The sequence below is a fragment of the Naegleria fowleri genome (assembly GCF_008403515.1).
Source record: "Naegleria fowleri strain ATCC 30894 chromosome Unknown tig66, whole genome shotgun sequence".
In the NCBI taxonomy this organism is placed as follows: Eukaryota; Heterolobosea; class Eutetramitea; order Acrasida; family Naegleriidae; genus Naegleria; species Naegleria fowleri.
Genome location: NW_025407998.1, coordinates 640,061 through 662,564, shown reverse-complemented (window position 1 = coordinate 662,564; position 22,504 = coordinate 640,061). Strand labels below are relative to the sequence as shown.

The 22,504-nt window shown below is 35.5% G+C and overlaps 10 protein-coding genes across 10 annotated transcripts; 3 read left to right on the top strand and 7 right to left on the bottom strand.

Moving 5' to 3' along the window:
* Positions 1-140: 140 nt before the first annotated feature.
* On the top strand, positions 141-2,774 carry FDP41_009113 (uncharacterized protein; the record flags this gene model as incomplete). The annotated part of the gene is made up of 1 exon (XM_044713039.1): positions 141-2,774. One exon carries the CDS (start codon positions 141-143, stop codon positions 2,772-2,774), a length of 2,634 nt encoding a protein of 877 aa, XP_044557578.1.
* A 494-nt stretch (positions 2,775-3,268) lies between these two features.
* FDP41_009112 (uncharacterized protein) lies at positions 3,269-4,576 on the bottom strand (the record flags this gene model as incomplete). Its single annotated transcript, XM_044713038.1, has 1 exon — positions 3,269-4,576. The coding sequence occupies one exon, from the start codon at positions 4,574-4,576 to the stop codon at positions 3,269-3,271; it is 1,308 nt and encodes a 435-aa protein (XP_044557577.1).
* A 1,353-nt stretch (positions 4,577-5,929) lies between these two features.
* Positions 5,930-7,453, top strand: FDP41_009111 (uncharacterized protein; the record flags this gene model as incomplete). Its single annotated transcript, XM_044713037.1, has 1 exon — positions 5,930-7,453. One exon carries the CDS (start codon positions 5,930-5,932, stop codon positions 7,451-7,453), a length of 1,524 nt encoding a protein of 507 aa, XP_044557576.1.
* A 72-nt stretch (positions 7,454-7,525) lies between these two features.
* Positions 7,526-9,165, bottom strand: FDP41_009110 (uncharacterized protein; the record flags this gene model as incomplete). The annotated part of the gene is made up of 3 exons (XM_044713036.1): positions 7,526-8,331; positions 8,444-8,838; positions 8,939-9,165. The coding sequence occupies 3 exons, from the start codon at positions 9,163-9,165 to the stop codon at positions 7,526-7,528; spliced, it is 1,428 nt and encodes a 475-aa protein (XP_044557575.1).
* Positions 9,166-9,263: 98 nt separating this feature from the next.
* Positions 9,264-11,123, bottom strand: FDP41_009109 (uncharacterized protein; the record flags this gene model as incomplete). Its single annotated transcript, XM_044713034.1, has 2 exons — positions 9,264-9,803; positions 9,855-11,123. 2 exons carry the CDS (start codon positions 11,121-11,123, stop codon positions 9,264-9,266), a joined length of 1,809 nt encoding a protein of 602 aa, XP_044557574.1.
* A 197-nt stretch (positions 11,124-11,320) lies between these two features.
* FDP41_009108 (uncharacterized protein) lies at positions 11,321-12,646 on the bottom strand (the record flags this gene model as incomplete). Its single annotated transcript, XM_044713033.1, has 1 exon — positions 11,321-12,646. One exon carries the CDS (start codon positions 12,644-12,646, stop codon positions 11,321-11,323), a length of 1,326 nt encoding a protein of 441 aa, XP_044557573.1.
* A 149-nt stretch (positions 12,647-12,795) lies between these two features.
* On the bottom strand, positions 12,796-14,298 carry FDP41_009107 (uncharacterized protein; the record flags this gene model as incomplete). Its single annotated transcript, XM_044713032.1, has 1 exon — positions 12,796-14,298. The coding sequence occupies one exon, from the start codon at positions 14,296-14,298 to the stop codon at positions 12,796-12,798; it is 1,503 nt and encodes a 500-aa protein (XP_044557572.1).
* A 1,156-nt stretch (positions 14,299-15,454) lies between these two features.
* Positions 15,455-16,897, bottom strand: FDP41_009106 (uncharacterized protein; the record flags this gene model as incomplete). Its single annotated transcript, XM_044713031.1, has 1 exon — positions 15,455-16,897. One exon carries the CDS (start codon positions 16,895-16,897, stop codon positions 15,455-15,457), a length of 1,443 nt encoding a protein of 480 aa, XP_044557571.1.
* Positions 16,898-16,924: 27 nt separating this feature from the next.
* FDP41_009105 (uncharacterized protein) lies at positions 16,925-19,557 on the top strand (the record flags this gene model as incomplete). Its single annotated transcript, XM_044713030.1, has 2 exons — positions 16,925-17,870; positions 17,966-19,557. The coding sequence occupies 2 exons, from the start codon at positions 16,925-16,927 to the stop codon at positions 19,555-19,557; spliced, it is 2,538 nt and encodes an 845-aa protein (XP_044557570.1).
* A 70-nt stretch (positions 19,558-19,627) lies between these two features.
* Positions 19,628-22,412, bottom strand: FDP41_009104 (uncharacterized protein; the record flags this gene model as incomplete). The annotated part of the gene is made up of 8 exons (XM_044713029.1): positions 19,628-19,897; positions 19,974-20,404; positions 20,524-20,696; positions 21,062-21,380; positions 21,472-21,570; positions 21,669-21,833; positions 21,987-22,135; positions 22,264-22,412. The coding sequence occupies 8 exons, from the start codon at positions 22,410-22,412 to the stop codon at positions 19,628-19,630; spliced, it is 1,755 nt and encodes a 584-aa protein (XP_044557569.1).
* Between the last annotated feature and the right edge of the window lie 92 nt (positions 22,413-22,504).

Below are 22,504 nucleotides of genomic sequence, written 5' to 3'. Positions count from 1 at the left end.
GTCATTTCATCATCCTTGTGTGTGTGGTTGTTGTTGAACCTCTATTATAGATCCCCCGATATTAATCATTTAATAATTCGTTCGCTCATTCTCTCATAATCATCATTCGAACGTTCATACCATATTCATAGATATTCAAAATGAAAATTTCGGATCAACCAATTCATTCGTTAACATCGGCAAATGAATCTCCTCCACAATGTATTATACAAGAGGATGATCCAACAACAACAAGGAGGATGATGATGAATGATGATGATATCACATTGAATCAAGAAGATGATGAACAAGCCTTTCAACAACAACATGACAACGATCCGCGTTCATCATCATCATCCTCTTTTAAAATTCATACTTTGGGAGATTTCAAACAAGCTCTCTTACAACATATCAGACAGGAATGTCCAGCCGTTGTTTCTCCTCCTCATCATCATCAGTTTCGTTCCGATCTTAAGGATGAGGGTGAAGAGGAAGACGAGGATGAAAAGGCTTCTTCTTCTTGTCGTTGTCCGACACCTTATTTGTTTTTTTCGGAAGAAAAAATAAGAGGAATTTATTTGTTTGGATCTCAAACGTATCAATGTAAGAAGAAAGTTGAGAAAAGAAATCAGGATGAGAAGGAGGAGCATGAGGAGGAGAGAGTACTCAGAGTATTAAGTAATGATCGGAAGAGTGAATTGAGATATTTGGCTTCCTCGGATTTTGATGTTTTATTGGTTTGTGATGATTTGTATTCGACGGATAGTTCTTTGGGATCGTATTCGAGTGAAAAACAATTTAAATGGGAAACTGGTTTAAGTTTGGATTTTGTGGAGGGCAATGAAACAAATTTTTTGGAATTTGATATTTCATTCTATAATACTTGCTATTTTATTTCATACATGAATTATCATCAACCTGTGTTCATTCAGAGTGTTACAAACAAATATTGGGAAGATGTGTTTGTGGTATTTGAAGATGATAAGATGAAATATTTCAGAAGCACGTGGTGTGACTGGAACATGTCCATCCCACGACTCAAAGTTGCATTTTCAACAGAGCTCGATTATTGCATGGAAAAAGCACATCGATTTTGGAACATGACAATAGGAGAGACCGATGAACTGAAATACAATGATAATTATAATAGATATACATTGAATAGAACAACGGAAGAGTTGAAGAAAACTTCGAAAAAAAACATTGCTCATGGTTTACGAAAACTGAGGTTTGCCTATCAGTATTTGGAAAATGGAAAAATCATTCACTTACAAGAATGGAATGCATTAGCACAAGAGGTATTCGACAAAACTAAATACTACTATGAGTGGATGCAATTCGAAGACACTTACAAACCTATTTATGAAGAAAAAAAGCTGCAATTTCAAACCGTGTGTGAAAATATAATAGGAGTTGCGGAGCGTTTACTCACTAACTATGATGACAATGTTTCACTAGCATTCTTGTCATTCCTCAACAGTTACTGCTCAAAAGATAATCAAGAGGGAAGAAAGCGCGTACATGAATTCATGAACTCCACACAAGCATTGACACAAGAAGACCAAGAAACTGTTCAACACTCGGTGCTCTATCTTTTCAAAGACGTGCATTCCTTGACAAAATTATTCAATATTGATGTGTCACATTTTGATCCATCATGTGAAACAACAACTCCACAGCAAGTCGCTCAATGCACAACTTTTCAACTCTCTTTGAATCTCAACATGTTTTATTTAAATTATGATCGTAAAATAAGTAATGAAGTGTTGCAATGTGATGGTGCAATCATTGAGCTAATGTCTTCTCCACAACAATTCCGATTAGTATGCGCTCCGAGATGGTTTATTCCAGATATTCGAGACCAACCTGAAATTGCGATCAGTTGTCAATCCTTGTCATGCTTTAAACTACCCTATGGTGACAAAGTGAGTTTATTCTTCCATAAAAACGCTTGGACAATTGCCTGTTCAGAAATTGAACGAGCAAATTGGAAACGATGGGTATTGTTGGATAATGTTCCGTCCAATTCTGTGAATTCATGGAGAGATGATTTTTGGAACATTTGGAAGAATTTGAAAATGGAATTGCCTCCAGAAAATATGCAAGACAAAACATTTCATTTTGTGTGGAATAAGCATCAAGGCATTTCTTTGGTGTCCGTTCGTGTGAATCAGACATGTCAAATAATATCACATTCAGAAATGGTCTCGCTATGTGAAAAGTTGAATTGGAATGTTTTGGAACCAATGAAAGAATTGGAATTCTCAACTCTTTCATCCGGCAAGTTGTTTTGGAAGCAAGCACTTGAAAAAAGTGCCTCATTAGATCCAACCATCTATGAAGGACTCATTTTCCATCACTCTGGAAGTGCCAATCATGCAACAAATGTGCCCATTCTTGAAGTGAAAACTCCAATTCATTATCTCATGCCCAAATTGAACATTGTCAACCATTTCTATTCTGGTACAGAAATTTTGAATTCGAGTGTGATTGAGAATCCTGATGACTCTTTGGTTCGATCGGATGTGAATGACATGGCACTCTTTCAAGCAGCAGTGATGCACTCTCAAGAATTGAACCCGAAAATTCAACAGGTCATTCAACAGAGAAATCCATTATTTTTGAATGTTTACAACCAATGGGTGGAACATCTCGCTCAATATGGCATGGAACGACCAATGATGACTGACCACATGGATACCAAGCAATATTTGAAAGAAAAGATCATTGCAGATATTTTGAAAATTGAGCCATTGGATCATGAAATGGTATTAGACATTATTTATGAAATGTAAAGAACATGTTGTTTTGGTCAATCAACCATTATATTGAAAATATTTAAAGTACAATTAAAATAATGGCAAATTTGATACTGATCTATCTTGGAATCACAGATTGCAATCACAACGAAGAAGAGGATGTGATTGTTCCAAACTATTTATTCGAAACATTTCAGCATGAATTGTTAAGGAGTAAAAAATTTATTCTCGAACTTCAACAGGAGGCAAATCTTCAACGGAAAAATGGACTCTGATCCGAATTGTGGAGGATAACAACTGTCCAACACGTTCTTTTGGATTTTACACTAAAAAAACGGCTATTAATTGCAAATCCTTGTTTTTTGACCTTGGATGGTGAGCATCTGAAGAGTGTGAATATTTGCAAATGAGACTGAGAGGGAATTTGTTCTGCAACGTGTAATTTAATGTCTATGAAAATAATTTGGTTTAATATTTCATGTTCAGGTAATAATACAATGTTTCACAAGGTCATTAAACTGTTTTTACATTTAGTTATTTGAATTGGCCATGCTCGATTGTCGTTGCATCATTTCTCTGTATAAATTTGTATCTTTAAAAGTTTCAAATAAGTGAACCAGCATGGATGTTTCAATGTCACGAGCAATTTCATCAAATAAATCAATTGTGCAACCTTTTTCGTCAAGTTTCTTTTGCATGGCGTTAATCAATTTTTTGCTTGTATTGATCCTAAACATGGCATCTTCTTCAAGGAATGTAGCAATGATGTAATTTGCCTTCATTTCTTTTTCTGACAGTGTTCTCTCGGTGGGTGGAATTTGAATATCAATAGTTTCAATTGAGCTTTCAGTGTTAATATTTGATTCAAGGTTGTGTGATCTCTTGCACAGGATCTTATATTTAATCACTTGTTCCAAGAAGATGACCAATTCCAAACAAAAAATGTTACTCAAATAAGCTTTAAAATAGTTTCTCATAGTGGCATTTTCCAACACTTGTCTCACTGTCACTTGTTTGCTACTCATAATCGAAGAGGTCGAGTTTGTGGAAGAGCAACTGGATTTTCTTTTAGGGATCGATAAGCGATTCGTATGAGGCGCTTCATGAATGGTGGCGCTGCTGCTGTTTTTCTCAGCATGGTCATCATGACTAGTCTCTTTCTCTTCAGACAAACTTGACAATTGATGATTTTGTTGTTGTTGTCTCTGTTGAACATGTTCTTCACAACCAACAATGGCAACATGTTTTCTGGCAGCTCTAAATATTTCTTTCATGGTTGGGAATAATTTCATTAATTTTGGAATGTATTCTTCTGGAGAAGACTCTAAATGTGTGGATGTAATTTGTGAAGAAGATTCACTCTCTTCATTGTTTGTCAATGATTCGTTGTTGTGCATGGGTTCGTTCAAGTTTTTGGAATCTCTTCCCAATTTGAAGATAAAAGCTCCGTAGTCTGGTCTCTCCGTTAGACTCTTATAGAAATAACTCTGTTCAATCTCTCCATCTTTAACGAGATGCATACAAAAGAGAGACATCAATTCCATTTCTTTAATTTCTTTCAGGGATGGGAAGAACAATTTTCTCTTTTCTGTGATGAGCATTTTGATCATGGTTGGCATGGCCATACAATGTTTTACAATTCCTGCTTTTTCAACCATTAGTATTCTCTTCATGGGAGTCGAAATTTTACAATGCATTAATTGTGTATGTGAAATGAGCTTGGAAAAAGTGTTGACATCTTCCTGGTGACAAATGACAGGTATAATATTCATCAACAAGAACGAAGAGAGATAACCTTGCAACGCATTCAACGTCTTTTTGACACAATGGGCATCCATACCACTTGATGACCACCAACAATAATCGATGATGAGCACTTAATTGAAGAACTGAGTGTCCGCTCGGATAAACAATCATTTCATCAAAGGTTTCCAAACGTGTCATGTTCACAGAAGATGATCCGCTCGATGCAGTAAAGAAAGAAGATGAAGATGAACAACAAGCATTCTCACAGACTTGTTGTTGGTTCATATTGTCGTCCATAGGCATTGGTTGTTTGTTTTCTTTTGAAGCGAATGAGAATCGAGGATTAGACATGAAATTTCTTCTCGAATGTCAAGGTAACAGCAATTCGGTGAAGAGAAGATGGTGAGGCAATTTTTGTGTGTGTGAATAATGATTCGGCAGTCTCAAGACTCATGGAGGATGGATTTTTAGGGGCATTTCACATGTGGAGGTGTGGGGTCATCGATTGCGGACAAGTGTGTGTGTGTTGATGAGACATACCTTAGAATCCCGTGCGCACGAGGTGTCCTATGAGCCATTGGACTCAAATTGGATGTTAGTGCTCGTTTATTTTTCTTTTTTTAGGTTATACGCATTGAAGGTGTTGTTGGTGACTTGACTTATATTCATCTTCTATCATCATCAACGGATAAGAAACACACAGTTCTCGTATTTCTTATCCTGTAGCCTCATGTGTGTTTTTCTAACTTTCATCATAATGGTGTCATTCATGCCTTTTTTGAAATATTAGGAGGTCCTTCAGGATCGCAAGATGGTGCATTAGGAAGTCGATTCCTTTTTTTCATTTCTGGAAAGTGTGATGGCAAGAAAATGTGAAATAGGGTCATTTGGAGGGCTATACAATGACCTGTCATTTAGGGTTGCTTGATGGCATCAAGGATGAGACCAGCAGTGTCCATGACTGTATCCATACAGTAATTTTTAATTGGCAACACCAACCGTCAGTATCCAAAATAAGAAATCATAGACCATTCTACTGTAATGCAAGATGGTATTATTTTGAAAGAGGTGATCAAATGATGGTGCCATGCCGAGTGCTCACTGTGACAAATTTGTCTTGATGTATATTCATCTTCCATCATGATCGAAAATGTGAGAGAGAGATCCATTCCTATCATGTGAGTTTTTCTGGTTCTCAACACCGAAAGAACAGTGACCGTTCACAATCCAAAATAAAAGTTCCCCAAACTCATTGATTGTATTCTGCGTGCCGAATGAGATCCTTAAATATCCATCTCGCAATCAGAGATAGTAATTTCTAAATTACGAGAGATGTTTTCTTTCAAGGAAAGTGTGTCACTGTAGCAGAAATCGAATGAAAATATGAAAAGGGTCAAATGCGAGAGAAGTCGCATAAAAACCCGTTAACACACAAAAAAGAAAACATGGACTCTTCTCCTCGTGATTCTGTTACAACCACCACCAATTCTGCCATCTCTCTAGGTCGCTCGAAAACCGATGAAGCGAATGTTGCCTTCGGAAACAAGAATGTCTCTTCGAGCACTGGTAATATGTCACATTTTCTTGGTCGCGCGCCAAAACATACATCTCTAACCAGTACTACTTCATCCAACGACGTTTCGCCATTTGTTGTTCGTATTTCCTCTCTTCAGGATTGTAAATCAAATCGTTCTCACTCCTCTTTGACCATAATGACAGATGACTCGAGCTCAGAAAGTGGAAACTCTAGAAATTCCTCATGTTCCAAATATATAAGAGAGAATGTTAAGGTGCCACTCGAAATGTTGGATTCCATGATTGTTCATCCGAGTGGTCATTCAGTGTTGCAACTCAGCGCCAAGCATCGTGTCATGTTGGTCTTTATCAAATGGTTTGGATGTCCATTGTGTCAAAGCGTCGTTGATGAGTTACAAAAGTACTTGTCGAGTTTTTTGCTGTTAAATATTGTTCCTGTGGCGTGTCATCAGGAAGATCCAGATAAATTCTCAAAATACATTGCACATACTCAAATCATGCATTGTTCCGTTACGAATGAAATGAAGAAAGGGTTTATGGTCCAGAGAGCTTCCTTACTTCGTCACGCCATGATGATGCCTACCTTATTTGCATATATGGCCAAACATAAGAAGAAATTCTTTCTTCCCTCTCGAAAGGAAATGAAACAGATGGACATGCTGTCTTCTTTTGGAATGTACATGGTTTTTAAGGGAGAGGTCTGTAATAGTTTCAGCTCTGAAAAGTTAAATGAAAGACCAGATTACGGAAGTTACATTTTCCAGCTCGAAGAAGAAGAGCTCTTGTTTAAGGAACAAACACCTGAAGAATTCATTCCTGATATGTTAAAACTATTTCCAACCATGAAAGAAATTTTGAGAAAAGTTAGAGTGGAAAGAACCATGAATGTCCCTAACCTCAATATTGAAAATATTGCAACTAATAACAATGTCGATACCGATCAAATCACGTTGAAGATGGTACTGGAAAATGCATCCATGAGAAGATTCTTCAAGGCATTCCTCGCCAACTCATTATGTTTGGAATCATTAATCTTCTATGAACAAGTGACACTATATAAGATATTGTGTGATCAAGAACAATACTTTGTGAACTCGCATTGTAAATTAACCAACCAATCAAATACAGCATCAAGAGGAGCTGTATCAATTCTTTCAGATATTGAAAATTATATGGAACTGAAAAGAAGAACTGAACAAAAGGCCAAGTATATCATCGAGACATTTCTAGAAGATCAATCCATGTTTCTGATCAACACGAGTAAGAAAATCATTTCGAGAGTGAAAACAACAATTGAAGATTGTGGCTATACAGAAGCGTTGTTTGATGAAATTGTGAAAGATCTTGTACAGAATGTTCTAAAGCACAATTTTGAAGAATTTGTCACTAGCAAAATATTTGAAGACATGAAAACTAGATTAAGAAATAAATAGTCATCTTATTTGTTGTGATCGTGTTTGGAGGTTATCTACAATGTTCATGAAATCTCTCTACTTACTAAAAGTTTATGCATAAGAAGCTGCCAATTTGGAGTTCAGCAGTTCTGCCATTGTTTTTCCTTTCTTGTGAATTCTTTTACCCTCCAAATAAAGCATAGCCTCAGCATACGTATCTGGTACTACCTTATAAACGATTGGGCATGTAAAAGCAAAGTGGAAAATATTGCATTGCAGCTTTTTGCCGCTTGGAGGATCGAGAACCCAAACTTCAACACGAATTTCTAAAGACTTGTCTCCAGCATAGACAATTTGAGAAGTGAATTCTACCACGCTTCCCACTTCTACAGGCTTCAAGAAAGAGTTTTCGTTCAATGCAAGGAACACAGGCCTGTGTTTGGTGTACATGTAAGCAGTAATAAATCCAATTTCATAAGCTTCTCTTAGCAAAAAACCTCCAAATATTTTACCGTGAATATTCCTATTGGTTGGATGCATGATCATAATGTTATTTTGTTTTGTCATGCTCATTGGTATGCATGCTTGTGGTTCTCCTCCGTCAAGAGATAAGTAATGAATGGCAGGACCATTTGATTCAGAATCGTGTGAAATATGAGGCTGCTTCATCTTTTGAAGGAAAATATCATGGATGAGCAGTCTCTCGTCGTCACTTGGAGGTTTTTTCATGAGACTTGATTCACTCATGGCTTTTCTTCTTGCTTGGTTCTCTTTTCCCATTTCAAAAAGAAACTTGTCCTCTTCAGTTTGTGGAATAATGGTATGAATTTTTGTGCTCTTATTGGTGGCCTTATCGAGAGCTACCATGACAAAATAGGCAACCATTACAAGCTCTTTTCTGCTCATACGCAACTCCACTTGTAAATGTATTCTTGTATAATTGTGAATCATTGAGCGGAACGTCCTTCTTGATGCTATGCACTTCGATTCTAATTTCCATGCTTGATGTACCAGTGAACGTGACCTTACCAACAATTTCTAAATCGAAGAATGGAATGATTGGTTTTTGAAGTTCAATTCGATCGATGGCAGCCGTCACTATGGTGAGTGGCCGTCTTTTATCAAAGCCGTCCGAATGTTTATAGGCTACTTCTCCAGCCACAGCATCCAAATCCTCCAAAAGTCTTCCAATACGCAATCCATTAAAAGCATTGGTATAGATGTCTCTCAGTTTTGAATCGGTAGAGAATGGCAGCTTAATGATGACCTCACTTTCGGAAGGAGTTTTTTCTCCAACTTCAAAAGTAGCTTTTTGTTCAGGGCTTACTTCTCCCGAGGATTCCAACATTTCACCCATATGTTCCTGTTGTTGTTGAGAAAGATATCTTCTCTCAAATCTGTGCTTATTCAAAAAGTAATCAAGACTGAAATATATTTCATTCATTTCAAAAATTAATGATGGAATGATTCAAAATCAAATGTAAAAGATGAATAATCAATCATAAAAAGTTAACAAAAACATACTCTTTGGCAACTCTAACAGAAGGATTTTGTGATGATTCCGTTGTGGGAGAGGACGACGAGGCTTGCACATTCTTCTCATTTCTCGTTATCATTTGTTGATGATAATTTTGCAAATGATTATGATTGCTTGTCATCCGAGAGGTCATGGAGGCTTCCTTCTTGATCAATGAATGAGTTTTGAGAAGCTTATGACAGCTCTCCCAAAGCAACGATGAAGTTTTTCGCATTTTTAATATTCTGAAATTTGTTTTCTTGATGATTGTCAGATCTTGATATCTTTGGTGAGTTATATTGAACACAATTCATGCATTCAATCAAGAAAGATTTAAGCATTTTCTTCATCTTGGAACTCTTCATACTCGTCTTGGGCGTCCTGACTTTGATCAGTGGCTTTGTCCACTTGATTCAGTTTTGCAAGTTTTTCTCGTCGTCTCATTTCAGATCGAGAAATAAACTCCAAATCGGTGCATTCAAGCATCTTTTTGACGGTATTTAAATCTTTTTGAGATATTTTCACACATTGATCTTTGAGAAGGGAATGTAGACTAGTTTGTTCTTTCTTATTGATGATAAGCAAGTTGAGAATGAATGAAGGTTCATTGGAAAGAATAGATCTTGCAACGGTGGTAAAATTTTTCATAGGAATATCTTCATAGCCCACATTGGGAAAATCTTTTTCTAATTCTTGTTGAATGGCGTGTGTGTAATTTTGTATCTTTTCAACATAGTTATTAAAATAATTAATGAGTTTGTCATTGAAATCTCGTAAACGAACTCTGTCCTCTTCGCTCCTTACAAATCCAATAATATCGTCTACCTTAGATTCCAGTACATAATTCCACATGGCTGCTTCTTTGAGCTCTCCCTTAGAAAATTTCACAATATATCTAATATCAACAAGCTGTAAAGAACTTACCTTACTAATGAATGCATTTGTTTTGTGAATATCAGAATACCACATAGACTTAACTTTAAACATCCATCCACTATTCAATACTAATACATAGCCTTCAATCCCTCTTTCATTTCTAATTGCTTTCAATAGTTCCTCAATATCGCCATTGGAAGCTGCTGTTAGGACTTTCTGATTGGAACATTCTTTAACACATTCAATGTCATAAAAATCAGCGCTTTCTTTGACTTGTTGGTAGGGGAGAAAATTACCATTCACAGTATGTCGAATTGCTAAAAGAGATAGGAATGGCTTGTCTCCATAATCAATCACAATTTTGTGATCTTTTGAGAAAAACTCAAAAAGAGGAGTGTACCCTCTGTTCATCCAATAAATACAAAATCTAATGAAGTTCTGAGTTGCAGGTGGTAATTTGAGGAATTGATCTTGCTGAACAATAGCTTCTTCATCAATTTTAAAAACTAAAAATTCCTCTTCTTCTGGTGAAAGTTCTTTTAACATCAACGGGAGTTGTGGTATATTTTTCAAATGATCGCGAAGAATTACCTTAATATCTTCTGTTTGGTTTGCATTGTTATTTCTTTGTGAACACTCATCACCTAATTGATATATCAATTCTTCCATTCCAATCACAATAGAATTGGTGTGAGATAATTTGGTCCTCATTCTCACTTTGAATGAAGTGTACTCTCGTCTAGCATTTCCATGATCAATCAATGCTGTTGCATAATTGTTCTTTGAAAGTGAGACAATCGCATGTTCTTCATCGCTAGAGACACATCTCTCAATAATGGGTGAACACAAACTTCCATCCAACTTTTCCAGCAACACATATGGAGGATCTCCACCCTGATTGTGATGTTGTTCCAGAGCTTTCTTCAATAAATATTCAACTCTCTTCTTGGAAGATTCCTCAAACTCATCAATATTGAAAAATTTAGGCATGGTTCTGGACATAATTTTCTTTGTTTCATCATCAAAGGCTAAACCTCGGACTTCTCTCCGCAACATTCTTCGATGATACTCATTCGGATTCTTTGAAAATAATTCTTGTAATTGATCAAATCCCGAATATTGAAATACGGGAGGAAATAATTTAGAGCTCACATTTTCATAGGATGCATAAATGAAAGGAGCTCGATGATTGATCGTGATACAATTTTCAACACCCTTGATATTTTCTTCAATTTGAGAGAGATGCGTGAGTTTGGGATAGTGTAGGATGTCCATGTCATGGAAGGATGGATGAATCGAGCAAGAGGAGGAAATCATTTTTTTTTGAACTAGTGCAAAACGTTGATAATTGTAACGAATAGTGCAAATTCAGAAACTCATCGACTAAGTATAGTGTTTCGCCATTGTCGCCTTTGAAGGTTGTTGTTTTGTGCATACCCTGAATACAGGATAAAGAAGTGAATCAGTGATTCCATTGTTTATTGGAAATTAAAATAGTAAGAAAAAAAATCTAATTAGTTTATTGTTAGCACCACTGGTGCTGGTAAATCCGTGAGGATTGGGGTTTGTTTTTGAATTGGTTTTTTAAACCTTGAGTTTTCATAATACTTGGTGTGACATTTACCAACTAGTAGGGTGAGAATTGTTTGGATTTCAGGCCAATTTTGGTAAATATTTGGTAAATTTTTAAAGTTGGGCATTTGAGTATCTCGAATCATTACTCCGTCATGATGAATAATGAAAACTTTCCTTCTTTCACAGTATCTTGATTCTTGATAATCGTTGAGGATACATTGCATTGATGTAATATCTAGGAATTTAGTGTAGAAAAAATCCCTAAAGCATTGAGTATTAGGGCAATAGTATATGAAATGTTTTAGAGTTCCGGGGCATTTACAGTGAGCGCATTGTCTTTCCTTATGTTGTTTGATATGGTTGCTTGTTAAGTTTCTCCAGATTGACCACTTAGTATTTGTGTCAATTTTAGATTTGATGAATTTTAGATTGATAGATGACCAGTTCTTGGTAAGGTGTAGACTGGAATTATCTCTATCAAATTGGCTAAACATTACATCATATCTTTTCTTTTGTATGGATTTTTTGATGTCGAAAATAATGGTATTAGATGTGGCAAGGATGGTTTGGTTCGAAAATAGCTTCTTAATGTCAAAATAGTTGTGCTCTTGAGCTCCTTTCTTAGCTAATTCGTCAGCTTTGATGTTTCCTTTGTTGACATGACCTTTAACTTTGATTAGTTGAATATTTAGATTGGATTGTTGAATGACCTGTTGATATTCATGCTTGAAGCAGTTAAAAATTCCGTTATAGGCTTTGTTTTTCAAAACGTGGATGGATATTTCACTATCTGTGTGAATTTTTGCCTTAGATTTAGGTGGAAGTATCTTTAGTGATGTGAGTATTGCTGATAATTCAGCAACGTTATGTGAGTATTCGCTGTTAATTTTGTATGAGAAATCTTGGGTTTCTTGGGAATTGTTAACTTTGGCGGTAAAGCCGAAACCTGTTGAGTTGTTGAGATTTGATCCGTCAGTGTAAATAGTAAAATTCTTTCCTTTGAGTTTTGGAAAGATTTCGTCATTGTTAAATTGTTGAGGTCTGATCTTGTATTTCTTCATTGATCTGTTCATTTCCTTAAAAATCGAATTTTCGTGTTTGATTCCTTCTGAATATACTTCTCTAAGAAGTTCATTATCATTGTTAATAAGATACAGGGCTGTTTTGATTCGAATTTCATCTGCAAAGATATCGAATCTTGGAATACCAAGTCCGCCATAGGTGATTGGGAGGTGAAAATAGTTTGTTGGACTAGCATTATGCATGAAAATTTTCTTTCTTATTGCTTTTCTTACTTCAATGTTAATTCTATCAACAAGTGATTCAGGAATGTAATTTGTTCGTAAAATGTGTGTAAATAAGCTAGTGCATTTGGCAAAAATTACTTTCTTAATGTTTGTTATCTCCATTCTTTTCAGTGGAATATATTTGAGTGAGAGTTGAAATTGGAGGATTCTTTTTCAATATCTTCATTTAAAGTAGAGTCATCCCAAGGATAGTGTCCAAGTACTCGAAGGTTTTTGAATCTTGGTATAATAGTACCGTCTATCATTGGCTTCATTTTGCTTTTAGTTGGGAGAGTGGTTGCCATGGATTTTGAAGGATTAATTTTTAGACTTAATTGGCCGAGCCATTTAGAGATATTATCAAGTCTTTCGTTATAATTGCAGTATCTGTTTGAAACTAAATTAATGTCATCAGCAAAGCAGAGCAAACCAATATCGTTAATATTAAGCTTGGTTGGTTTGATTGAAATTTTCCATTGTTGTATGCATTTGTCAATGATGAGTTGAGTAATACAATCATATATAAGAGGAGCTAAAGGGCATCCTTGTGGTATTCCTCTTGTTTTTGTGAATGGTCTAGAGAGATGGTGATCAATTTCTAGCTGTAATATTTGACTCTTGTATGAGTTTAGTATAAAAGTTTTCAACTCATCTGGAAACTTACAATGAGTGAGAGCTTTTTCAATGATATGATCTTCAACGGAATCATAGGCGCCTTCGATGTCTAAGTTTACCAAAAGGAATGACGACTTGTTCTTTTTGGCTAGAGATGAAAGTAATAATCCGTGATTCATTGTGTTTCTGTGTGAAATAAATGCTTGTTGCCTTAAGTTGATGTGTTTGGAAGCCCATTGTCTTAATTCGTATGCAATTATGTTGAAAAGTATTCTGTAATATATTGGGAGAATGGTTATGGGTCTAATATCATTTAGTTTTTGAATGTCTCTTTTAGGGAGTAATTTAACCCAACCAGATTTCCATTCTTCAGGGATATTACCTTGTTGAATGCAGTTTTCAAATTGGTCAGCAATAAGTTGTAGATGTTCGTCTTTGAGATTACGTATAATTTGGAAGGATATTGAGTCTAGACCGGGTGTGTTGGATTTCATTCTCGATATCGCCTCTTTAATTGTTTTAAGGCTTATTTGTGGTATTTTCGGTCCTTTCTTGACGGTTGATGGTGGATTTTCAAAGTCTGATGATTTGGATACTGAGGTAAATTTTGTTTCAAAATGATGCACAATTTCTTCTTCAGAGAATTGGATATTTTTCCAATCTATTGATTTTTCTTTTAGATGTTTGTCAAACTGGTAAATCATTGAGCTGTCATGTTTGTTGAAATTTTCACTTAGTTTTGCTTTGATATCAGCTCCAGTTTCCTTGTATAGTACTTTGATATTATTTCTTAGTTTTTCAATTTCCTCGATATTTTGACCTTTTCCTTGTGTTGCAAGATGGAGGAGTTCTATTTCTTTGGTTTTGATTTCTTTCTTATTGATTGTGTTAATGTATTTGAGATTGGTCTTATCGTCTTTGAAAGAAAATTTGTTAACCATTTCTGATATGTCTTTCTGAAGTGCATCAAATGAATCATAGTGTGATTCGTTCAATGTTGTTGAGATTTGATTCATATCTTTCCTAGAGATGAAGTTTCTCCAACAATAGTCTGTTTCGAGCTCAATGTCAATATAGAACGGTAGATGATCATTTTTGGATATTGGTGGCAAAATAACTTCTCTGATTATTCTGATGTTGTTAGAAACGAAGATATGATCAGGTCGTGATTTTGAACTGAGTTGATGACTTTTCTGACGTATGTGTAATTCTCTGGGATGATTAGTTCTTTGAGTTGGAAACACTCAATAAGTTCTTTCCATTCTTTTTCTCTCGAATTTTGTGGTTTCCTTGTGTTGATATTGAAATCTCCTAGCACAATGTTGAATTCATTTTCACATTTTAGTAGAAGGTGAATAATAATGTTGATTATTTCATCATCATCTTCACCATCAGATGAAGCATAAACCGTAATGATGTTAATAGGTTTGTTTCTAGAGAAAAACCTTGTCCATTGAAGTTTTCCTTGTATTAGATTTTCGTTGGATATGAATCGTTTTCTTTTGTTGTTAAGAATATGGAAGAGAGCTGTTCCCTTTTGAGCTTTTCTTGCTCCAAATAGTGAATTAAAGAAGATACTTCCATTCCCTTTGTTATAGGCTTCTTTTGATCTTCATATGTTTTTAAGTGTGTTTCAGTAATTGACATGATTTGGATGTTATGATTGTAGCACATCCCTTTGATTTCATTTGTCAATATTTCTTTTGTGGCTGTCTTTATGAGCCCGTTGCAGTTAAAACAGCCAATTTTCAAATTACATTTTGGTGACTTAATTGTTCTTATTTCCAAGAGGTTTATCACCTCTTCTAGGTTCTACTATATCTTCTTCTTCGTCATATTCCATTTCATCATCACTATTTTCATTTGGTTTTGGGTGATAAGATTCATTATCTTCATCTTCTACATCATCCTTGGATTCATGAATTAATTGATGGTACGGTTTTGTCAAATGTAATTCAATATTTTCCATTTTGGAAGCTATTTCGTTGAGTTTTTCAAAAATGGTCTGTATGGATTTTGTGTGGTCTGTTAGTGTATTGGTGATGTTTTGTATTTGTTTAGAATGTGATTCCAGTTTGATTGAGTTTTCAGTACATTCTACTTGAAGTGATTTGTGATTCTTTTCTAATGCTGAGAGGTCATTATTGAATTGGAAATTATTGGTTGCACCAGTCACTTCGTTTTCTTGTTGTTTTTGAATTTTTCTACCAAATATTTGGTTGTAGATATGAGTTTTTTTGAGGTTGGTTTTGTGCCATTTGGTGGAGTGATACTTGTTGGGAATTTTGTAATTTTTTCCAATTCTGCAACATTAGTTGCTTTGTAATTGGCTATATAATAATGCTCTCCAGGGCGATATGGGCTAGGTTTGTTAATAATCTCTAAGTGGTTTGATTGGAAGACACAGTTGCTTTTTTCCACCATCTTTTGTATCGCAGTTTTGATATCTTTCTCTGTGTAGAGGGATGAAAAATTGCAAGAGCAGTTAAGCTTAGATTCTGTTATGATCTGGTCAATGGATCGGTATTCAGAATATTTCCTTGCCATAAAATATTCTTTATCTTCAAGAGATTCAACTGCTATTCTGATTTTATAAAGCTTTTGGACTCTGTCATAACTGGTATTAGTTTCTTTAACTCCATTAGTTCTTTTCCAAAAATTTTTGATAATGTGTGTAGTATACTTCATCATCTCGTCATATGATGAAGTATGATATTTGAGGGTGTGTTCAGCTGGTGAGAAATTCATAGGAGTCACAACGTATTTGAATGGACTGGAGTCTCTTGTTGATTGTGAGTTTAAAATTCCCAAGGTTGATACATAATCTTCATGATTGTTACAGACAAGTTGGAGTACGTGCGTCTTGTCGTTAGGTATGTACCATGATGTAAGTTTTTCTTTGACTGCATCTGTAATAAATTCAGTGATGTCTGAGTCGATATGCTTACTGAGGTAAATAGATACACAGTGAGAATAGTTAATTGTTTTAGCTCTTTTAGCAGGAGGGTACATGGTTGTTGTTGTATTGTAGGATTTGATTTGCGGAGTTTTTTTTGTTGGATCAAATGTAATGTTCTTGGCTGTCTTGGCTATTTGCAAGTATGACGATTGCGATTCATTCAGGTTGAAGCTGGTGTTGATAGGTGGGCTCTTAGATTGAAGCTGGGGTTGACTTTGGGGCTTTGAAGTTGTTTCAATTGGTTTGATGAGGTTTGTGCTTGTTTCAATTGGTTTGGTGAGGTTTGTGTTGGTGATGAAGTTTGTTGTCTTATTTTGATTGTTGATTTTCGATTTGTTTGTTGGATGTGTAATATTTTTGATTTTAGATATTTGGTTTGATGGTCCATCAGTTCGATAAGGATGTGCAGGGGATGGAGTTTGTTCTATGAGTGTTGTTTTTGGAGGAAGAGGTTGTTTAGGTTTAATTGGTTGGTTGCTGTCGGAGACTAATTTAACTGACTTTACCTTTTGTTTCCGATTATTGATGTGGTTAGATAATCCGTCCAATGTTTTTGAGAAATTCTCAATATGTTTAAAGATGATTCCGAAAGCTTCTGAGTGGGTCATCAATGTTTGGTTGATACTATTCATTACAACGTCTTCGTTTGTGTTCATTTTTTTTGCGTCGTAGTAAGAAAAAAAATGACTTCGCTCAACTTGGATAGCCTTCCTCCTTCCATCATGATGGCTGAAAGTCAACTCTTGGATCAAACGCCCCGATCTGCTGTTTCAAATCAATCATTTAGTAAGAAGAACAATTCAAGCAAAACATCAACCTTACCCGATAGCATTGATTTCGGAGTAGAACCAACCTCCGAAATTATTTTATCTGATGATGATTCCAATCATCACAACAACAACAATACGACGAAAAAGAGTGGCAAAAATGTAGAGGATGATGAAATGGAATTTCGATTTTCTCAATACCAAGATGATGACGACGAGGACCAACAGGAAAATACCACTTCCGATCAAGACCAACAACAAAATAATCAACTCTCACCTTCTTTGATCCCATCTTCTCAAGAGAGTAGTCCCAGTGTTAAACTAAGCTCTTCATCAAGCAAAAAGAAATCTAAAAAGAAAATAACTAACGATTACCCTTCCACACAAGAGCAAGCTGAATCGGATGATAATAATGAGTCACCAAAAACTAAAGAAACAACACCTAATTTTTCATTATCTGATAACGACAACATGGACTCTAAAAAGTATTCCCTTCGAAAAACTCCTGTTAGAAAATATCAAGAAACCAAACGTAAAAAACATCAATTGAAAAAACAAAAACAAGCAGTTCAAACAAGTGACGATGACTCAGTAGTTGAAAATGCCATGGACTCAAGCGATGGAATTCCTGATGAGGATATTGAGATAATGGAAGCAAACGCAAAGAAAAGAGAAGAAACAGAAGAGGAGCGCCAACAACGACTAGAATTGGAAAAACAGAAAAAACAAGAAGAACTGAAGCAAAGAAAAAAGAGATTAGAAGCATTATCAAATTCTGTTGGAAAGAAAAAAAAACATAAGCCTATATACATTTCTGACGATGAGGAAGACATTTCAGTGTTAGGAAGTAGTAGCGTAAAGCGTAAAGGCCTATTTGATGAGGAGGAGCTTTTCTCTCAGCCCTCTTCTCAAGAAGAGGAAGCAACTACGACTTTTTCTCCAAGGAAAAGACTAAAGAAAAGAAAGAATCGCCTCCCTCTTCGCCTTTGCAATTTGATGCTGAAGATGACGATAGTGACCAACTTAATGATCTCGAAAGAGAAGTCACCAAGTACAATCCACTCTTGTCAAAGAACAAGAAGAAACCTCTTAAATTTAGAACCGAAAAACAACCAAGTTCAAGAAAATCAAAAAAGAAGGAGCAAGAAGAAGACGAAGAAGAAATTGAAGATTCAGAATCTCAACCAGGAATGATGCCAATGAGCCAGTTTATTGTCAGTGACGATGAAATGGTGGAAGAGGACGACGATGACGATCGAGATGGGAGCGAGCAACAAGAAAGCAACTACTCAAGAAGTGTTTACAGACAAGTTGACATGATGCAAAATAATCAAGATTCACAAGAAATACTATCATTTTTAACCGGAGAAACTCGCATGACCACAGATTTGAAATCTTCTTTTACCACTTACATACACTTTTTAACCAGTCATTTATTAGATGAAGACTTTATCAAATCGCTAACGTCAATCAAGCATAGAGCTCAGTTCGTAAGTGCTGTCAAAATGGTTGAAGGAAAATTGGCAACCATGAAAGATAGCTTACTCTTTAGTTCGGCTTGGAAAAAAAGACACAAATATTTGCTTCAGTACTATCCTATTATTAAGACACGAGAAATTTCATTGAAAGATACAGAAATTAAGGAAAATAATAACTTTTGCCAAGCATGTGGACGTAAAAACCATCACGCAGAATATTGCTTAATCTTCAAACCTCCTAGAGCTACGATAAAATACGAATTTAATTCAGGAGCCAATATTGAATGGATTGACTCGCCTAACGAAGATGAAGAAGATGATCTTATTCAATTATCCCAAAGAAGAGCAACATCCAAGAAATCCAAACCTCATTTTCTCACTCAAAAAGAGAAGAGCTTTGTTGGATCTACTTGCTACAAAAGATCCTTACTTTATCACAGTTTCCAACACTACAAGTTTCATCTCATTCAACACATTATTTCAAAAATTGACAAAATAGCAGAAAGTTACACCGGCGAAGAAGAAATAACAAGTGACTATATTTTGGAAAAAATTTTATCAAAGAAGAGCTGGATTGATGGCATGTTTAGAAAGTACATCAAGCTCACGGAAGAAGCCGAAGCAAATTATGCCAATTCCAAAGAAACAGGTGTTATTGATATTGTAGATGAGTTGTTTGATGTTTACGATTCTGAGGAAGAAGTAAAGGATGATAATCTCTCGGATGGTGGAGATGGAGAAGGATTCATTGTTACAAACACGAGTGGTGGTTTGAGATTTAAGAGAAAGAAACCAAAGAGTGACAGTGAAGAATATGAAAATGATCCTAACTTGGTGCAAGACACTCAACAACAAGAAGAGCCAAACTCTAAACAAACAAAGATCGCAAAATCAAGTAGACAAGATGAAGAACATGGTGTTGTGTTCGACGTCGAGGACGACCCTCCTAAATCACCCTCCCTAGTCGGTGATAAGAAGACCTCAAAAAATTCCAAGAAGAAGGAGGAAGAAGATTTTTCAAAATTACTCGACGTTTCATCTGATGACGACATATTTGATATCACTATTTAATATGGATTTATATATATATTTTTGCATACGTATTTTCGCGATCTGCACTGATCCAATGGAATACAATTCATTATGGTTGAGGAATTTTCAAGACAATTTTTCCAACAGTTCTCTGAGTTTCAATGAGTTTGTGAGCCTGAGAGACATTTTCCAATGTCACCACGTGAGCAATTGGAATTTTAGTAGCAAGACCTTCCTTGTCAAGCCAATTCAAAATCTGTTCATAAGTAGTTCCATCCGTTGACATGGCTAAAAAGGAATAATTATTGGTACCAAACACAGAGTTTCCTTGTGAAGGCAATGCTCCCGCTATTGTCACAAAGACAGAACCTGGCGAATTCTTGAGAACATTAATTCCATAATAGTCATTATATCCTCCAATCGTACGTATCCAACACAATGTCAAATGTCTCAACCAAGCCCTTCAAACGTTTCTCCAATTGTTCCTTTCCTTCTGAATAATCCAAAACATCATCAGCACCCAATGATTTCACAAACGAAGAATTCTTTTGAGAAGCAATCGAGATCACCAACTCTGCTTTGAAATAATGTTTTGCTAGCAAAACTGCTGCAGCTCCAGTACCACCAGAGCCACCAATAATCAACACTTTTCTTCCCTTGAGTGATCCTTGTTCTCCAGATTTAGCAGTGTGGAATTTTTGGAATGATTGGAATGTCGTGAGAAATATCACACCGTTAGCAGCTCCTACTTGATGGTCCAATGCTCTTGGTTTGTGAGCTAGCTCATTTTCATGAAAGGCCACAAATTGTTGATAAGTGCCACTTGAAAAGGTTGGTCCACTCACTTCGTCACCAATTTTGAATTTAGTGACTTTGGAACCAATGTCTACAGCAGTACCACTGGTTGTGATGATTGAAGTTTCATTTGGAATATTATTCAATAATGGAAATTTAATCGTTCAATGATTATTATTGAATGATGATGATTATTCATTGAAAACTTACCATCTACTCCAAGAACATAAGGGTTGTCTTCACTTTGGGAACCTTTTCTGATCTTGTAGTCCACTGGATTAACAGAGACATACTGATTTCTCACCAACACTGAGTACTCTCCCAAGGATGGAATTGGATAATCATTCACAATTTCGAAACCAGTTTCTGGATCATTGTTGTAACTGCGAATAATTATTATTGATTTGATTGTTTTTGTTTTGTGTGACCATCGTGTGGTGAGCTTTTGAGCTTTTTATTGGTTGCGCAGAAATTGCGATCGTGAGTGGTTAGTCGGTCATGAAGTGAGCAGTAAAACTTCCCATACTACTGTCCATAGGAAGGAAAGATTGTGTTAAAATTAAATCCATTCGTTTGTGGAATTTTTGTAACACTTTTCGCGAAAAGTTATAGAATAAAAATTTCAACGAATGCGAGCAAGGAAGTTATAGAATAAAATTTTCAACGAATGCTTGTAACAAGAGAAGAATCTGAATTAACATATTTCATTACATTCTTTTTCATTTTGCATGTCACACTCATATTGGACTATTTGGAAATTCCAGGACTCAACCATTGCATACATGAAGGTTGATTGTACAACCACTTTCCAAAATCAGCCTTAGAAATTTTACACGAATGATCTCCGCTTTGTTTGACTTGTCCAAAGCACTTGTCAACAATATTTTCAATATCTGCTTGATCAATCATTTGCGAAGTTTCAGTGTTGGAAATTTGTGGTAAATTCAAGGTGGTGCGAACATCCCCTAATAATAAAAGACTCTTGTTAAAAAGACAGGACAGTAAATGAATCATTTCATGTCGCTCAATGAATCCATTTCCATCTTCATCATAGACAGAGAAAATAACTGTCAAGAGTGGGCATGCAGAATTCAGATAATGCAAACATTAAGAAAAAATCACAGACATAACTATTAGACAGAGTCAGAAAATACTTACAATCGACTTTTTCCTCAAATGAACCTTTTAGCAATACAGAAAGACCTGTCACAAATTCTCTAAAATCAATAGTTTCACTCTTGTCACTATCAAAAATTTCTATCATCGATGTCATGTTAAAATTTTGTAATAATCATGATGTTGATCACGTTGATATTAAAATATATTGCTCAATGAATGATCATCAACACACGTACTGTAATATCTTTCAAGAATTTCTGGCTTTTCAGAAAAATCAATGTTCAACAATTCAGAGAGAGCCTCACTGAACAATTCTCGAGTCATTCTTCCATTTTCTTGTCCCGAATTTTCAATTTGTGTGGAATATTTGGAGAAGAGATTGGCCAACTCTAATTTACCAACTAAATATATTTCACAAAACATTTCACATGTCAGATACCATTTTTAGAGTCATCATTGTCATATTCACACATTTTCACATGATAATTTTTACAATAAACGAACCATCCAACAATTGCAATCTTGTTGTATCATCATTCCATATCAACACTTACAACGTGATTTTTCTTGCAACTCTAAAATTGATTTCTCAACATTTGATCTCTCCTTCTTCTCCAATAACATTCGTGGACTAATTCTAATATTTGAGAAACGATCAATCACATCCAAAGAATCAAATCTCTGAATTTGCATTCGATTGGTTCTATCAATGCGTCGTCATCATCATCATTATATTTTTCCATATCAGGATTATTTCGATCGCAAAAGTAATATTATTTGAATTGGATGATGACGACAATCGTCGTCGTCGCTAACATTCTCTCTACCTACAATGATTTATTTAGAGATTTATGTGGTAATACTTTGTGGAACTTTTCTTCGTGCACAGGTTGTTGTTGTTCTGGAGGTGACGATGAGGCTGGATCCAATTCGGATGAATCATTATCATCCACCACCACAAGTTTGGGTTGTAAAGACATTTTTTCGTGTGAAAGACGTGTAGGGATGATTTTGGAAAATTCTTTGATTCGAAATGACCATCCCATTAAAAAAAACAGCAGAATGAACAATA